General features: G+C 37.4%; 2 protein-coding genes across 2 annotated transcripts in view; one reads left to right on the forward strand and one right to left on the reverse strand.

Annotated features, from left to right (window-relative positions):
- LOC121267408 (14 kDa zinc-binding protein) overlaps positions 1-2,679 on the forward strand; it is a 9,532-nt gene extending 6,853 nt beyond the window's left edge. The window contains exons 3-5 of the mRNA XM_041171272.1: positions 541-630; positions 1,991-2,108; positions 2,246-2,679. Of these exons, the coding sequence (XP_041027206.1) occupies positions 541-630; positions 1,991-2,108; positions 2,246-2,313 (276 nt within the window). The 3' untranslated portion in view covers positions 2,314-2,679. The remainder of the gene's footprint in view (positions 1-540; positions 631-1,990; positions 2,109-2,245) is intronic.
- LOC121267407 overlaps positions 1-13,635 on the reverse strand; it is a 22,698-nt gene extending 9,063 nt beyond the window's left edge. Inside the window, exons 1-2 of the mRNA XM_041171271.1 lie at positions 13,614-13,635; positions 324-328 (exon numbers count right to left, since the gene is read on the reverse strand). The gene's annotated coding sequence lies outside the window, so the exon portion shown is untranslated. The remainder of the gene's footprint in view (positions 1-323; positions 329-13,613) is intronic.
- Between the last annotated feature and the right edge of the window lie 3,857 nt (positions 13,636-17,492).

Genomic DNA, 17,492 nt, shown 5'->3' on the forward strand with positions numbered 1-17,492 from the left:
GGATTTATTGGTCTGTTGGAAGGAGATTCAAGGCTGTCCTCAAGTGGCAGCAATGTGGAAGATGATTCCGTTGTGCATCATGTGGTGTATTTGGTCGGAAAGAAACAAGCGGTGTTTTGAAGATAGAGAGCATACAATGGTGGAGCTGCAGAATTTTTTTATACACACTTTAATGCTTTGGTTTTTAGCCATTGTACTTAATGGAAACAATGTGCATGACTTCTTGTCTTTAATCTCTTGATCTTAGAATGTATTTAGCTGTTCTTTTGTATACTTTCTGTGTACACAGGCGATGCCTATTTCACTCGTATCAATAAATTTACTCGTACTTGTAAAAAAATTCACAATTTTCTTGTCTTTTTTCCTACTACTAGTTATGCATTCCTCTTGTATAGTTCTTGTGTACTTGGGCTATGCCTTATATTTTTTGAATAAGTAATCGAAATATTTTATAAAACTATGTTCCCCTTTATGATACATTTGATGGTTTAGTGGTCCTGCGATAGCTGTTAATCTTACCATAAGGTCTCATTTTGGCAGGTCCTTGCTTTTAGGGACATATCTCCCCAGGCTCCCACACACATACTAATCATTCCTAAAGTGAAGGATGGGTTGACTGGACTATCCAAGGTATATTTTTGTGGCTTTCTCAGACATCAGTTATCAACTATGCTTTGCACTTTAGCATGGAGGAAATGACAGGACAGATGCGACAATTTCCTCTCGTCTAATGCAGTTCCTAGTTAGAAAACTAACTTAACTAAAGACATCGTTTTCTCCCTTTTTCTCCTCTTGAGACCTTGCATCTAATACCACTCTGTCAATTCATCTCTTGGGAATTTACTTCAATCAGCTAGTTCTTTTATTTTTCTCCTTTCTTTAAGTAGCTTGAAGCATGGCCTAAAGTTTCAAGCTTAAAAGATTGTTTTAGTTATTGGTATTGGACCTTCTAGTTCACTCCCTTACAATTTGAAATTGGTTACTGGAGGGCACTGATTAATATTAGGCCTGTGTAATACATCTATGATTTGTCAGTTGGCGTTCCTTACAATGGAGGAAAAGTAACACGTGTCTGCCTAGTCCTAACACTTTTCTGCTTGCATAAAGAATTTCAGGTTCATTAGCTAAGCAATATAAAAATTATGAGCAATCCTTTTCGTAAATATCATATGAAATTATAAGCATGCTTTCCATTTTTGTAAAGTTATTTACATGTCAGTTTCTTTGATGTATAATAGCACGTAAATGGCCATGTCGCATATCTAGGAGTTACGTTTTGTTTTCTTGTGGGTACAAATTATGTCAGTATTTATATGTCAAAATCAGGAAAGACAAACTATTTGTTGCAAGGTTGAATGGATTGGTAAATTCGCTACTGTTCATTGGATAAAATTCTTTACCTGAAAATGGATGCCAGATAGAGTTTTATAATTTGCATGAATTTACTGTGTCTTGCAGATTATACTTGCTAGTGCCTGTGCATTCTAAGAATTAGGTTTGAAATATGCTTTGAAACCTTTTCTGCCTCAACTTTTTACTTAATTGGAATTTCGCAGCAAGCAAGCTAGGGATATGCTATGGATATATACTTATATATAAAAAAAAAAAAAAAGGATATGCTATGGATATTTTTTTTGATAAGCAAGGATATGCTATGGATATAAATAGGCATGGGATGATCTTTTTTCTGGTATAGGTTTGGTTGAGCATTTTGTATATCCTTGCCCATTAAGGTGAATTGTTATGCCATGCAATTTGTATGTCTATTCATTTGTTTATTTGAATATGTTTTTAATCAGCTTGTGGTGCATCACATTGATTTTTGATCAAGGTGATTCATTTGTGTCCTTCATTGACGTGCTGTACCAAATGAAAATATATAAACCCTTGCACCGGTTTGTTAAAAAAGAGGCAAACATCAACCTATCAAAAAAAAAAAAAAGAGGCAAACATCTAGAACTAGTTTTATGATATTGGCTTTGTTTACCAGGCTGAGGAGCGGCACTTTGAGATTCTTGGCCGCCTTCTTTACACTGCCAAGCTTGTTGCCAAGCAGGAAGGCCTGGATGATGGCTTCAGGGTTGTGATTAATGATGGGCCAAATGGATGTTCGTGTTCTTTATCCTTTGTCACCACCTGAAATTTCTTCTAAACATTAGTTCTGATATTGTGGGATTTCAGTTTTGTATTTCTCAAGTATATCGTAGTTCAGCTTTATAGTGGGGATGAGGTTGTCTTTTTGCAGGTCAATCGGTTTATCACCTTCACATCCACCTCCTTGGGGGACGACAAATGAACTGGCCCCCTGGCTAAGATTGGAGTTATTTGGACCACGATGGCCGACAAAGTGTCAATGGCAGTGATATTGTGCATTGTCTGCCTCATTGGTACCTATCAATAAGCAAGAAATTTGAAATTGTTGGCTTTGACTTCTAGCATATAACGTAATACCCATTACAATAATCAGGTGGTTTGTAGTTAAACCATTAACTTGTGTGTTATGTGCGTGTTTTCACGTCAATACTTCATGTTGTCATGTGGTGTTTGTGGTGCTCTAAATATTTCAATCAGTGCAGTACACAAGGGAGGTAGATTGGAAATTCTGGTTGTTGGTATGGCATGTAATTTTCATAAACCGATGGCAACTTTGTATCCTAAACCTAAAACGTTGATGATCAACATTGAACCTCCTATTTTCAGGACTACTGGGGACAGTTGTCCTTTAATACGCATGCACGTTATATGTGATGCCCTGTTTGATGTCTTTGGTCCGTACCTGTCTCCTTATGTAGATTTAAAGAAGAAGATTAAATCAAATGATGAGTTTTGAATGAAATAAGTATGCAAAATGCATCGGTGCATAAGAGTATTTACAAGTACATAATAAAACAGAATAGATTTGGAATATCTTTCGAAGAATGCTATTCATCATCTCACATCACACACTTTATATATTTTAAAATTATTATTTTTTATTTTTATTATTTATTATTTTATTTTATTTTTGTTAAATTAATTGAGTTCTACGAATTATCCATATACTACATACTTGTTATAAGAAAAAGGAAAAAAAAATTAAAATAAGTGAAATGTGGTTTGTAGGGATGATAGTTGAATTATTCATATCCTTTCATACGTGAACCAGATCCACAAGTTGCACACAATCGTACAACACTTAGCTTGTGGTGGGCAAAATCATTTCCTCAAACCCACGCACAGAACCTATCATCCGAGACTACGATTCATCTAGCTGCATCATCCCCCTTTACCAAAATAGGAGACCGACTCAGAGCTTCAAGCTCTAGTCAATCATGTCAATGGACTAAATGGAAGTGCCCCCTGAACTCCCTATCCATAAAATAAACCCTCGTAAGTAGCCCTTTTGGGTATAAGGCTGCTTGAAGTTGATTATAGTCAGCACCACAAGATACGTAAGGTCGAAGTAAGGTTGCGTTTGGGTAATGATATATTCTCAGGTATTCTGTAAATATTGAGAAAACTAGGCCTTAAATATCAATGTTGAAGATCCCCTGCCCCCAAGTCGGTCTATGACGCACAAGCTCAACCCAGACATGGACTCAATTGAAGTATGAAAAACTCTCTGATTTGTACTACACGTCGCCAAATAGGTTCCAATGAAGTATAAAATATTAGGTTCCAAGATGAAGATCAGTCAAAACACCCCCAAAAAAATCTTTTCTGGTAGTTTTAGCAATGTCAAACACCTAACACCTGACTCGGTGAAACCCACACCCAGCAAGCAACTACCCTGCCATTAGCATGAAACTGAAACCCATCAATCAATTTCCTCTTTCAACTAAAATCTCCACAACTATTCGGATCACAAGGCTCAAGGCATTGATCATAAACACCAACCTAGCTTGTGCGTATCTCGAGCAGTACCACCTCTACCAAATATATAACACATTTTAAACATCAACTTTTACAAGAATCACCGAATCTTAACCCATTCCCCAAAGAAATCCCCTCCAATTTGAACCCACCAAGATATCGCCTTCTGTCAAACCTACCAAGTTCGAGATATGCTTCAAATAAGTATGCAACAATCTGATCCTGTAACCTCTCACCACTCCCATGACTTCGCTGGACATGGATATATTTGAAGTATGAACGAGTTTCTGATTTGTGCCACAGATATGGTCAAACGGGGCACATTGAAAGTTCCTACTTGCATTATTAATTCTAATGTCAAAAGTGGTGTCAAGCTCCCGCCCCAAGCCACATTGGGCCAATATTCCAAAAGGACTAGTTAATTCTTCCTCTTAAATTTTCAATGTCCTTGTAGGTAGAATGACTCAAGTCCCACATTTCTAGTCGAAATAGGCTCTGATATAATTTGTAACACTCTAAGAGAGGGGCAAGCCACATATGTGGGGAGGATATAATGCCTTCGACGTATGGACATTCTCTTACAGCCCCAACTCATATTCACCAATTCAGATTATATTATTCATTATATCCAATAAACAATATGGGACTTACAGTTTAACTATGTCATTAGTAACTGCATAAAAGTAATAACATTAATAATTTGAATGCCGGAAACAAATTATTTTAAAAAAAAAATTCTTTGCTAAAATAAACCCAAAAAATGACATACGGACAGTTGCGACACGAATTGAAACTAGCCTAAAAATAGTTAAAAAGGCTTTATATTCTTTGCTTCAACCTTTCTATACAAGAAAAATATCCCCACAAAACATGTCACACTCTTATTAAATGATTCTTGAATCATCCGTCTAATTTGACAAAGAGCTATATGATGTGACTGTCATATTAAATATAAATGATACTTGATCATCACAATGAACAAATGAAGAGATTAAGTTAAATGGATAAATTAGTAATAGAAATTAAAACTAACATAGAAAAATATTTTCCTTCGATGTCAATATCTTCTACATACTCCTCCGATTCTTGAATATTAATTAGTTTGTTCCCTTAACAGTTTTGAGTGCAGATTGAGGCTTGCACAGTCTTTGGCACCAATGAGCTTCTATATGGGTCCAATACATGTCCACCAATGTTGAATGCACACTCGGATGCAACAGTAAAAATAGGGATGACAAATACATCACGTGCAATCTCTGCAAAGATAGCATATTTATACGAATTTTCTTCCACCAAGGCAAAATTTCAAACTTGGGTGTCTTTGGTTCAATCCCATCCGGCAAAATACCTATACACCTCCAAACCAAATACCATACTATTTTCCTCCTCAAAGTATTGGTCTAGAGTCCGATTTATCACCAATAAAACTTGAGGAAGTAGCACTGGAACTTCCTTGGGCCACATTTGATCTTCCACTACTTAGCCCATTAAACTTGTGATATTGCTCAATCAAACGATTCAAGAGCAATCTCACTTTGGCCTCAATTTTATCTCCATACTCAATCCCTCCGAACCTTTTAAACCAAAATGCCATGGACTTAATCTTGAATTGAGGGTCAAGGACAAAAACTACATAATCATATTCATCCTATTAGTGCTCCCTTAATATTTCTCAAACTTAATCTTCATATTAGACGTCATGCTCATCAACTTACCATCATCACTCTTATACATCTTGTTCAAACTGTGCTCAATCATATAAAGTTGTTGAAATTGTATAGTTGTTCTCATGTACAATTAACTAGAGATTTTCAAGACGTTATCATAAAAAACTTTTAGAAACTTTATAAATATCCGAACACTTTGCCAATCCTCAGACTTAGGTATCAAAAGTAATGAATCCTCCATATTCATAAGCATAAAAGTTTTCATAATTTCTAGCAACACCTGACATTAGGTATGTTGAGTTCCATCTAGTAGAAACATCTAGACACCATTTTCCCACACTCAATATTCAGCCACTTTGCACAATTATATTGGTTACTGCATCATATATATCTTTCCAACCATCACATACAATGATGTTTAACATGTGCAACACAATGCATGTGCAGAAATGTGCCCCCATAATGATGAACTCCTTATGTTTTATGTTCCTTCTCACATGATCAATAGTGACATCACTAGAAGATGCATTATCTACAGTGATGGTAACAAGTCGGTCAATCTCCTAACCAATCATGCTGGACTCTAACATCCAAGCATTGGTCTCACCCTTGTGATTAGGAATATGGAAAAACCTACATCTTTTCTTGTCCAAGACTCAATTTTGATCAATGAAATGACATGTAACACATATAATTCATATTTTGCATCGACGTCCATATATCGATATTTAAAAGAACTATTTAACAGTTCAACGAAGGAATTTTTGTTGCTCTTCATTACATAAATTAATACAATCCTTTTGCAAAATGGTCTAGGAATACAATTTGTACCTTGGCTCTAAATTAGACACAAGTTCGACAAATGCCTCATGCTCCACAAGCCTAAATGGAAATTCATACTGGATAAAATACTTGACAATTCACCATTAATTTTTTAGGATCATATTTTCCTAACTTCTTTTATGATGGGGGAACCACCTCACAGCAGAGCCCTTAGGCTTACCCATAGAACCTAAACCCTTAAAGAGATTAGCACAACAACCCACCGACATGGCCTCCCACTTAAATTGTAGTTTGATCCCAGGGAGAATCGAACCTATGACATGGGGCTCATGCACAGAAGTTTGCCCTTTCCACTTTGACGTACAATAGGAGAATTTCTAAGCAATTACCTTGAATCAAATTCAAGGGTTATTATTTTTAAGTTATCAGTTAATTTTCACAGTTTGAACTACTGTGTTTCTATATTTGTAATAGAACACATACATTATTTCTACATTTTTCTTGTTAATATTAAGGTTTGTTATATATGACACCAAAGAAAATTATTGATCCATTGAGGATTAAGAGATTAAATGGAAGAAATTTTCAGGTCCCTGGAAAAGGCATATAACTTTTCTTCTAACCCATAAAAGACCTTATATACATTGACAATACCAAAATCATTTGAAAATGTGGAAAATTGTCAAAGTGGAAGTAAAAGTGGAAGTGGCATAAGAACCAGAGATAAATGAGAAGAACACAATGCTTGGGGCAAGAGTTTTGATTTTACATTGCATGAATGATGAAATCATTTCTCTTTTCGAAAGCTATGAAACTGCTAAAGAAATCATGGATGCAATTGAAAGCAAGTATGAATTAAGATCTGATACTTACATACATATTTATTGTTAGATAAGTATAACAGAACTTGCATGAAAGAGAATGAAAGTGTGAGCGATCATGTACTTTAGATATAATTGATTGCAAAAGACTTATATGATGTTGGTCATCTTCTTATTGATAAAATGCAAGTTATCATCATACTCAATAATCTTCTTTTATCTTGAGAACATATTATTACTTCCTTAACATATAGTAGAAAGGAAACAACAATGACTTCACTCCTAGTTGTGAGGACTGCATCGAAACAATGGAAGAGATCCTCTCGTCAACTAAGGGCTGGCGAAGAAGAGGCAATTGGATGGACAATGTGCATCCAAATAGAGAAGAAATGCGAGCAATATATTGTAGAAAGCTTGGCTAATACAGTCCAACATTGGGTGATAAAGAAATACCCCTTGTAGAAAGTTCCATCTTGAGGGATAGTCCCCATGAAATTTTAAGGACAAAATTTCTTGTTAAGGAGGGGAAGATGTGAGGATTGCGTTGAAGCAAAGGAAGAGATCCTCCCATGAGCTAAGGGTTGGCGAGGAAGAAGCAGCTGGGCAGACAACGTGCGGCCAAACCGAGAAGAAAGGTGAGCGGCACATTATAGAAAGCCTGCCTAATATGGTTGAGCACCGGGTGATAAAGGACTTTTCACCCTGTACCACGTGAGCAAAAACTATGCCGATCATACAAGGGTGAGAACTAGGAGCTAAAGAGATTGGTAGTTTTGGAAAAAGAACGGCTCGCAAGATAAGACTGATACGAATGTGAGAGCTCTTTGAGACAACACAGAGGTGCTCAAAGGCAGCAACTATCGTATACAGAGGTCCACACTCCATAAGAAATGTCACACCTGGGGTGTGAGCCTGCGGAAAAAGCTTACGAACCTGCAAGCCATATGGTCTGATCTCAGAGGTATAGTCCAACACCACTTGGGAGACCCTCATTAGGGGACAAACTTTAGGATTTGACCAAAGGTAAATTGTAAAGGACGTGCACATGTTGTTCTCGTCAGTTTTTGCCATTCTAAAAGGCCCAAGGGCAATGAATGGACGAGATCAAAGGTCTCCAGTTCAAGCATGTCTAGAGTCAGACGAATGTCAGAGATATGACTGACACTCCCATAGTTTAAAAAGCATTGGATAAAAGCCAAAATTTGACTTTTGTGATTTTTAAATGTTTGCCCTTACGTCTGGTGCAAGTGACTTCAAAGGGTGCGATGGAAGGAGTGGTGCTAGTGCTACTGCAGTAATAGAAATAATGTTCAGGTAGGTTAGCTCCTACAATCGTACTGAAATGCGGGGTAAATGTTTGTGAGTATGTTGTAAGATAAGACTTTTCATATCTTGTAACTCACCTCTTTTTACATGAAAATAAAATATCTTATTCATTATATTTATTGTCTATCTTTATGCTGTGAATTTGAGATGTTGAGCTTGAATGATGCGAATCGACGATGTTGTAGTTTTTGAGAGTTGAGTCTTACTATGTGTCAATCATCTTGGACGGATTGAGGAGTCCCCCCACCATTCATATGGCACATTACCATGAGTTTCATATGGGTAGAATGATTCCCTATGATGATTGGGGTGGAACGTCTTCATATTGGCCTCACCTAATTACACGGGTAGACAGATTCACTGGGCTGATTATGTGTGGTGTTTTCAAGTCAGTTGATCTGGTAGAGAGAACCCTCGAGTTGATCATGTGTGTTGTCTTCGAGTTTGTGGACCAGCTTGAGTGATTCCTCGAGTCGATGGGTTTGGATTTGGTGAATGAGCTCACGCGTTGTCCTGGTAGAGTGAGTCCCCGAGTCGAACAGGTTGAGTGACTTCCCACTGAGATTTATCTGATGAGATATTGTGGATTTTATAAGATTTGATAAGAGGGTGATTCCTCTCCATGCATAAATATATGTGTTCACATATTTACTTACATAAAATTATGCATGCATATTAGTTGTCATTGTCTTTCATTAATAGGACTATTGGGGGTTTTAACCTACTAAGATTTCTTAGAAGTCTCACTATGGTGGTCCCACTTGCATTTCGTATACTGGAGCAGTAGATGTTGATGCAAATGTAGCCCATGCTGAGTTTCTCAAGGAAGAAGGATCAACCCTGCTCGAGTTGTAGACACATAGGCTTGTCTCTGATAAAAGTTATATATATATTTGTTAAGATATACATTTTGGTTAGGCAACGAACCATATTCGGCTCGTTGTACTTGGATATGAACTGATGGCGGTGTATAATATTATTTGAGAAGAAGTGACAATAATTTATAGATATTCTTATTACTAATGAATGAATTTTCTTATGGTGTAAGCCTCTGGTAAAATTAGTATTAGTCTCTGACCAATCCCTTACTTTTTAGCTGCAAATTATTTCTCTTACCATGTACTCAACCTATGTTTACATGCCTAGACCCAACAAAATATCAGGGGTGTTGCTGACTAGTTGGAGCGCAGAGGGGACGGATCACCAATGGGTTTGTGTGAACAAAAAGATGAGGAACACTCCATTGGTTCGGCGAAGAACTTAGTTGCGGGTGCTGCAGAGTGCAGCTAGTCCAACATGTGGGCGAGCAAGCACCTTGTAGAAGTCCTGGCAGGTGCATACTAGCGTGAGGTGGAGATGAGCGTCTCGCCTTATGGTAGGGCAGCTAGAAAAGTCATCTGCAGTGAAGGCGGGAACGAGGATTTGAAGAGGTTGGTGGCTCTGATGAGATAAGAACTACTCGTCTAAGACCCGGTCAAATCAGCACTCCTGTGTAACACCCTGCCTAATTAACCATTAGGATTAACCCTTAAACGCTCTAGATTAAATTTTTAATTTTGGGTTATTACTAACATCAATGTTGATAGTGAGGTTAGCCTTAACCTTGGCACTTAGTATCATTAAGCAAATGATTAGAGAAGATAGCCCATTAGCTAATTTAGTGAGGCTTTTAGGACCTTAGAACATTCATGGGCCTAGCCCAGGAAGCCTTAAACCAAGCCCTTAGGGAATTCAAGACTTCGTAGCTAGCTTTGACCCAAGCATAAGGAAGGCTTAAGGCCTTTGGGCCAAACTTGGTGTAGAATTGACCCATGACCCAATTAGGCTAAGTCAAGCCCTTTCAAGCCCATAAGCCATCAACCCACACACTTGGCCCTTTTAAGCCCACAAGGCCCAAAGTCATGTATGGGTTTGTTTCACTATTCAAGTTGAAAGCCCACTACACCATATCATGGATTTTCTTAAACCCATATCATACCCTAAATGCCCAAATTAAGTTTTGAAGGTTGGCTAAGACCATTAATCAACATACATGAGGTTAGTGATCTTTAAGCCATGCTTTGAAACTTAATTTTGTCTTAATCTTTTCTTAAACTTTTAACTCAAAATTTTCTTGATTTATTATTCCATTTCATCATACTTAGACCTTACTAATATCCTAGATAACTCTCCCCACATGTCATTAAGGAAAATGATATATCAAACCCCAAAACTTCATCAATTGGCTAATGTGTATCCCCTTTGAGTGCATGGACTATTTTGCCTTTAGGCCCAATATTCTTGTTCCATTTTTTCAAGGGTAATATGGTCCTTAGACAACTCATGAGACCCCTTCAAACCCAGAATAAGCCTTGGACGAAATTGGTTTCACAAACCAAACCAAGAAACCAAACCGATTGCACCCTTAGGATAGTTGAGTGGGAACCGGTTGGGTTGAGATTTAACCAATCATCTGCCTTGGCTGAGCTACCACCCCACTCCACCTCCATCACCACCCAATCCTCAAGAGGCCCCATGGCCATCATAAGAAATTTGACTCAGTTTTTCCCACCAAAGACCACCCAAAACCGAAGCTCAAAAACTGCCAAGTGAAACCACTTGAATCCGCTGGTTAGCATAGGTGGTTTGCTTGACTGTTTTTCAACTGAACCATGCCCCATGACCTGGCCATCTCTTTAGGACCATTGTAGCCACAATAAGGAGGAAATCATAGTGATTTCAGGCCACTATTCCCCCTGCACAAGGTGACATAAGCCGATGGAAGCAAATCTGGAAAATTTAGCTTCTTACACACCGCCCACCTCCACCAATCCCCTTGAACTAAAGCCGACGTCTCCACCCTCTTGAACACCTATAAATACCTCCCTCACTCTCTCATTTCCTCCATACTTCAGCTCCAAACTTTCTCTTGAGTCTTGAGAGCACTTCTCCCCCTTAGAGAGCAATAAAGTGAAACCGAGTAGGTTTTTGGTGAGTTCTTAAGTGTTCTTGAGTAAGGTTATCTTGAGAGCTTTGAAGGTCGTTTAATTTGTAAGTTTTCTTTCTCTTGATCTTAATTTGCATGTCAAGCTTTGTTTTCATGTGTGGGCATGAGATTTGGTGGAGTTTAGAGAAGAACATCATGCTTAGTTCAAAACTGGGTCATTAAGGATGGTTTAAATGTTTAAATGATTTTAAGTGGAAATTTAGCTATAGCATGTCTTAAGTATGATTTGATATGATTTATTATTGTCTTAGAATGATTATGGAATGTTTAATTTTTTATTAAAAGCATGCCATGATAGGATTTAATTCTATCTTGTTTTGATCATCAAAGCATGCATCGGTTTTGAATAAGTTGGTGATTAAGGATTCTTAACCATGATTAAGTGTTGGGATGAACTTGATTATCCAAGAATTATCCTTCATCATATCATTAAGGACCTTAGTGATTGTTTGTGATTAAAAAAAAATCTCATATGCATGCATTCATAGGGATCAATAGTTTAAAACACACTTAGGCATCAACTAGAGTGCATGCCACGGGTTGGGACTGTTTGAGTAAGTTCCACTTTGATTTTTAGAAATCCAAGAGTATATATGGTTTTAGAATGCCAAAAATATGAAGTCCATGAAGTTTAGTTAAATTTGGAGTTCATATGCAATTAGTGAAAAATTAGGGCCTTAATCGCAATTTTTGAAAGTCTCGGGGTATTGTAAATACCCATTTTTGAAGCCTTTGATTTTGAACCTCATCCATAGTAGTATTAATCCTAACTTAGTATGCACTTGATTTCAGCAGCTACGACATTTTTTCGATTACTCAAGAAGTTTGTAAATTGGCCTCTATCTTACACCTTGATAGATTTTTTATGAATTATTGATAATTGTTTCATTCATATTTCAATTATCATTTTGAGCATAAAATATCATGTTAAATGATACATTGAGTGCATACTTACATGACATGTGATATTTTTCACCATTTTTGCATGAAAGCTTACCACATATGCACATGACATGAAAAATATTTTTCAAGAATAACATGAAAATAATTTTTGTCATGACCCCAAAGGCTAGGATGGGGAATTATTCTAGTAAAACTCCTATGTCCACTCTGGAGTGTTTAAGAATGGAGTGGTAACCCCTGCATTGTAACTCACTAAAAAATGAGCAACACGAAGGTTGTCCCAACTGTAGGAGGATGTCGTGTAATAATTAGCAATAAATTCCTAGATTGTCTCCTCAGGGAAAGTTGCTTAAAATCAAACTCGTTTAAAATGATGAAAATATTCACAAAGAGAAACTAAAAGTTGTGGTATGTGCAATGAATGGAAGAGTGCAACAGGAATAAAAAGGGCATTAGTCATGAACTAGATTCATATTTTTAGATTTTTTGAGTGTCGAAATGAAATATAAGAGACTAACAAATTGAAATTAACAATCAAGAAACCAAATAAGCTAATTAAACAATCTCTATTAATCAGAAAAGTAATTAATAAAACCGAAATTAATTAAGTCCTAATTAACCTAATATGCAATGGAACTAAAAGATTAACAAAACTAAGCTAGATTAGAAAATAATTAATGCAATATGAGCTGAAAATTGAAAAGCCCAAAAATCAAAATTCTAGGCTTCATCCTTGTATTTAAATCATAAATTGTCAAAATCAATCCATAACAATTGTAATGTCTATTTAATGGAAGATTAAAGAAGCAAGAAAAATAACTAACATCAAGTAAATAAACAGCAAATAAAATGTCCAAAGGTCTAAGCCAAATATCTCAAAAATACATTATAAACTTTAAACTAAAATTAAATAAATAGTAAAGAGTGGAAAGAGCAAGCCAAATGAATGGAGATTGAGGTGGTAGGCAGTGGAGGAGACTGGGTAGTGGCAGTTGGACCCTTCAAGGTTCTTCAATGTGTGGCGCTCTCTATTTGTGTTGCGTCCAAAAAAAAAAAAAACAAGAAGAAAAAAATATGTTGGGTCCCTTGTGCCTTTTTACGTCTTCAAACCAAAGTGTAAAGCCCCATTGCCCTCTATTCGTTCAAAATCGAAAAAGCCCCTTTTTTTTCGTGCAGCATGCGTGCGTTTCTTTCTTTTTCCTTTCTCGTGTGTGTTGCCCAACGTGCGTTTTGAGAGAGAACCAAAAGAGCTTTGCCTTGCTTCCATCCAAACACCAGGAGAAAAAAATGTTGGGTCCTGCGTGCATGTGTGGCTTTAGAGAAACCAAAATAAAAACCTGCTACTTATTTTTACTTTTCTATTTTCTCATGCTTTGCATTTCTTGGCCTGAAAAAAATAGAAATAAAAAATAAATAAAATAAAATAAAATAAAAAGGAAGAATATATTATAAAAAATGTGTTGTGCATGGAAGAAAATATTACCCAATTAAATCAGAAGTTATAAAATTAAGCATAAACTATGTTATAAATCAATTTAAATCACAACTCGGATTTATGCATCTTAACAATTTTTCCATCTAAAACCAATAATAATGTAATGAAATTATTCAAATATATGGGTTCTAGGTGTATAACATATGCAATAATTCAGCTCAATCACATTGACAAATAATAGTCAACGGGTTTCGAATGAGTTCTTTTTAAGGAACACTGAAGCGAAATCAATATGTTATGACACCTAATGTTGGTGGGTGTACACATTATGATGTTATGTTATATTTAACGATGCATTGAGAACGAGTCTATAGACAACGTAGTCTCAACATGAGTTGTACTACGGTCACCGACAGGTACTCACAGTGCATATGGAGAACTGTGACATTACCACAGTTATGATGTTAATTATGAATTGTTAATAATAATGAAAGTTTATGATGAAGTTATGTTTTCAAAAATGGAAGTAAAAATGTTCATTGAATGAAAACATGTCTCCATTTATCTGAAAAGTTTAAGGAATCTAGATGGGAGACATGCATACTAATTTTTTTGCATTTCATGCATTGCATATTTATCATTCTTCATGCTTAATTTATTTTTGTGCATGTTGATTGTTTAACTTACTGAGATTTTGAGTAAATCTCACCCCTTGTAAGACCATTATCATTCCACTCGGAATGGTAGAAGTTGTGCCAGGTCTCGAGGAGGATGAGGTAGATGGAGCGTTGAATTCGACTAATTGAGGAGGAGCCGGACCTTGAGAGGAGATTAGATTTAATCCTGATATTTATAGCCCAAGTCTTTCATGCTTTAGAACGCATGAAATAGATGATTTGACTTTGACCCTTAGTTGTATCAAGATTATGCTACATTTGGTACTTTGAACTTGATGATCACTAATTAATTGGGATGTTTTTAGTTGTTCTGGCATAAGTTATACTTTCCACATTTGTTTCCACTGCGATTATTGCATACTGTTAGTTGCATACTAGGATGCATTGCATAAAACTGTCATGTATAGGGTATGTAACCTTGTGTTGCATGTCCCGACGTTCTAAGTCTCTGTTCCATCCCAAACGAAGGTTAGGGGCATCACAGGGTGGTATCTGAGTAGTTACATCTCTGGGTAAACCCACATGTCCTTAGGAATAATATGCCAGAGTATAGGATTTAATCTATAGACTTGCTAGGCTTGGAATCTTGCAGCAAGAGTTGGATCTGATACACGTGCCTCACAGGATTTGGAGAACTGAAGCAGCATGACACGTGAAAGAAGGGAAAAAAAACCCTTAAGGATCCAATACTCATCAGGATCAGGACCATTGTTTTGATGGAGGACGTGACTTGAAGAACGTGATTGGTTAGATGACGGAAACTATAAAACAGCAACAGGAGGTGATCCTGAGTCAAAACCATCAATGCCCGTAGTTTGAGAGGCAGGAGAACCGAGGGTGTTCATACGAGAAGTTTTTAATATACAGATACCCTAATTTCATGGGGACTGAGGGACCCATGAAGGCCAATAAGTGGCTACTGGATCTCGACAGGACTTTCGAGATCAACGGCTGTACTAAGGAGCAGAAGGTACAGTACGCAGGGCATTTGTTCAAGGTGAAGCCGGTATTTGGTGGGATACCAAGAGGCAACTTTTGATAAGGGAATTGGGCAATATCACTGTTTTGATCTGGCATAGGTTCAAGGAGGAGTTTGAAAATCGATTCTTCCCGAAGTCAATGAAGACCCAGAAGGCCCAGGAGTTTGCCACGTTGGTGCAGCGCAATCTCTCAGTTGAGCAGTATGCTACAAAGTTCATGGAGCTAGGAAGGTTTGCTTCACACCTGATTGCCATTGAGAAGATGCAAGCCCAGAAGTTCCAAGGAGGACTGCAACCTAGGATTCGCAGTTACGTGACTGGATTTTGTATCAATAATTTCTAGAAGTTGGTTAATGTAGCTGCAATAATTGAAGCAGAGCAACGAAGTGTGGCAGCCCAGATTAACCTGGAGCAAAAAAGGGCTTCTTCCTTCCAGGCAAGAGGGAATAATGCCAAAAGAAGGATCATTCAAGGAGCCAACAAGGGCAAATGCATTATGATAGCTCCACTGATTACTTGCAAGAAGTGTGGAAAGAATCACAGTGGAGAATGTTGAGTGGGTTTAGGAGTATGTTTTTGATGCGGTCAGTCAGGACATGATTTGGGAGTGCCTCAGAATGCATAAGGTGGAAAGAACGCTCCTAACAATTGGCCCAATCATAGGCCACCTGTTCAAGCTTGTGTGTACGCCATCACTCCTGGAGAAATCAACGAGGAGATACCCGAGGAAGAAGAGACAGAAGTCATCACCGGTATTTTCTTTAAATACCCCTCTTTAGAAATCCGTTTTTATAATAGATGCTTAGTACTTAGTAGTTGATTACACCTTAAGAAAAATCACGTTATACGAATATACGGCCTATGCTTTATTTGACTCCGGCGCTACAAGGTCCTTTGTGTCCGCGGCATTCGCACGCACGTGTAACCTACCGACTCAGACGCTACCTCAAGCTATAGTAGTGTCAATTCCTGATGGGAGCAAGATCACTTGTACCTGCATGTTGAAAAACTGCCCTTTAACCCTGAATGAGAGATTGATGGAATCTGACTTAATCGTCTTTGACCAACTAGGGTTCGACATTATACTTGGAATGAACTAGCTATCCAAACATTGTGCTAGGATAGACTGTCGGAGCAAGGAGATTATCTTCGATTCACTCGTAGGTGGGCAAATCCGTTGTATGGGAGGGATTGTGAAGGCTACCTCCTCTCTAATTTCAACTTTACAGGCAAGGAAGTGCATCTCTAGTAGTGCCACAGCTTACTTAATATTCATAATGGAGGATTATGGTTGTAATAAGGAGATTCAAGGGATACCTATAGTTGAGGAGTATCCTAAGGTTTTCACCGACAATTTACCCGAATTACCCCCCGATAGAGAAATCGAGTTCACTATAGAACTAGAGCCCGCTGCAACCCCTATCCATTAAGCCCTTTGTCGTATGGCCCCTCTAGAACTAAAAGAACTGAAGGAGCAGATAGAAGAACCACTAGAGAAAGGCTTCATTCGACCTAGTTCATCACCTTGGGGTGCGCCAGTTTTGTTCATTAAGAAGAAAGATGGATCATTAAGGATGTGCATTGATTATAGGGAATTGAACAAAGTAACGGTTAAAAGCAAGTACCCGTTATCGCATATTGATGACCTGTTAGATCAATTGCAAGGAGCATCAGTGTTCTCAAAGATAGACTTAAGGTCTGGTTACCATCAACTTAAGATTTCGAGGCACTTTAGAGTCGAATTTTGATAAATGATTTGCACTTTGAGGTTAGTATTATTATTTAGGATTTTATAGCAACCTTTTTTATTTTCCACTTTTTCGGAGTGAATAGTATTAGCCTCGGTGTTAGCACCTAGATCAGTGTTTTCAAAATCACAGTGTGAAATGTCCAAATCAGGTTAGGAAAGTTTTATTTGGATACTTGGAAAGATCTTAGCCACACTTGGTAAATAGTATTGGACAGTTGGCACCAAGAGGCACCATAAGATGGAAAATATGAAGGAAATCAAGTTTTGTGATCATGCCACTGAAGCAAAATCCTAATTCATCCAACCATCGAA

This window comes from Juglans microcarpa x Juglans regia, chromosome 5S (assembly GCF_004785595.1).
Source record: "Juglans microcarpa x Juglans regia isolate MS1-56 chromosome 5S, Jm3101_v1.0, whole genome shotgun sequence".
NCBI classification, from domain to species: domain Eukaryota; kingdom Viridiplantae; phylum Streptophyta; class Magnoliopsida; order Fagales; family Juglandaceae; genus Juglans; species Juglans microcarpa x Juglans regia.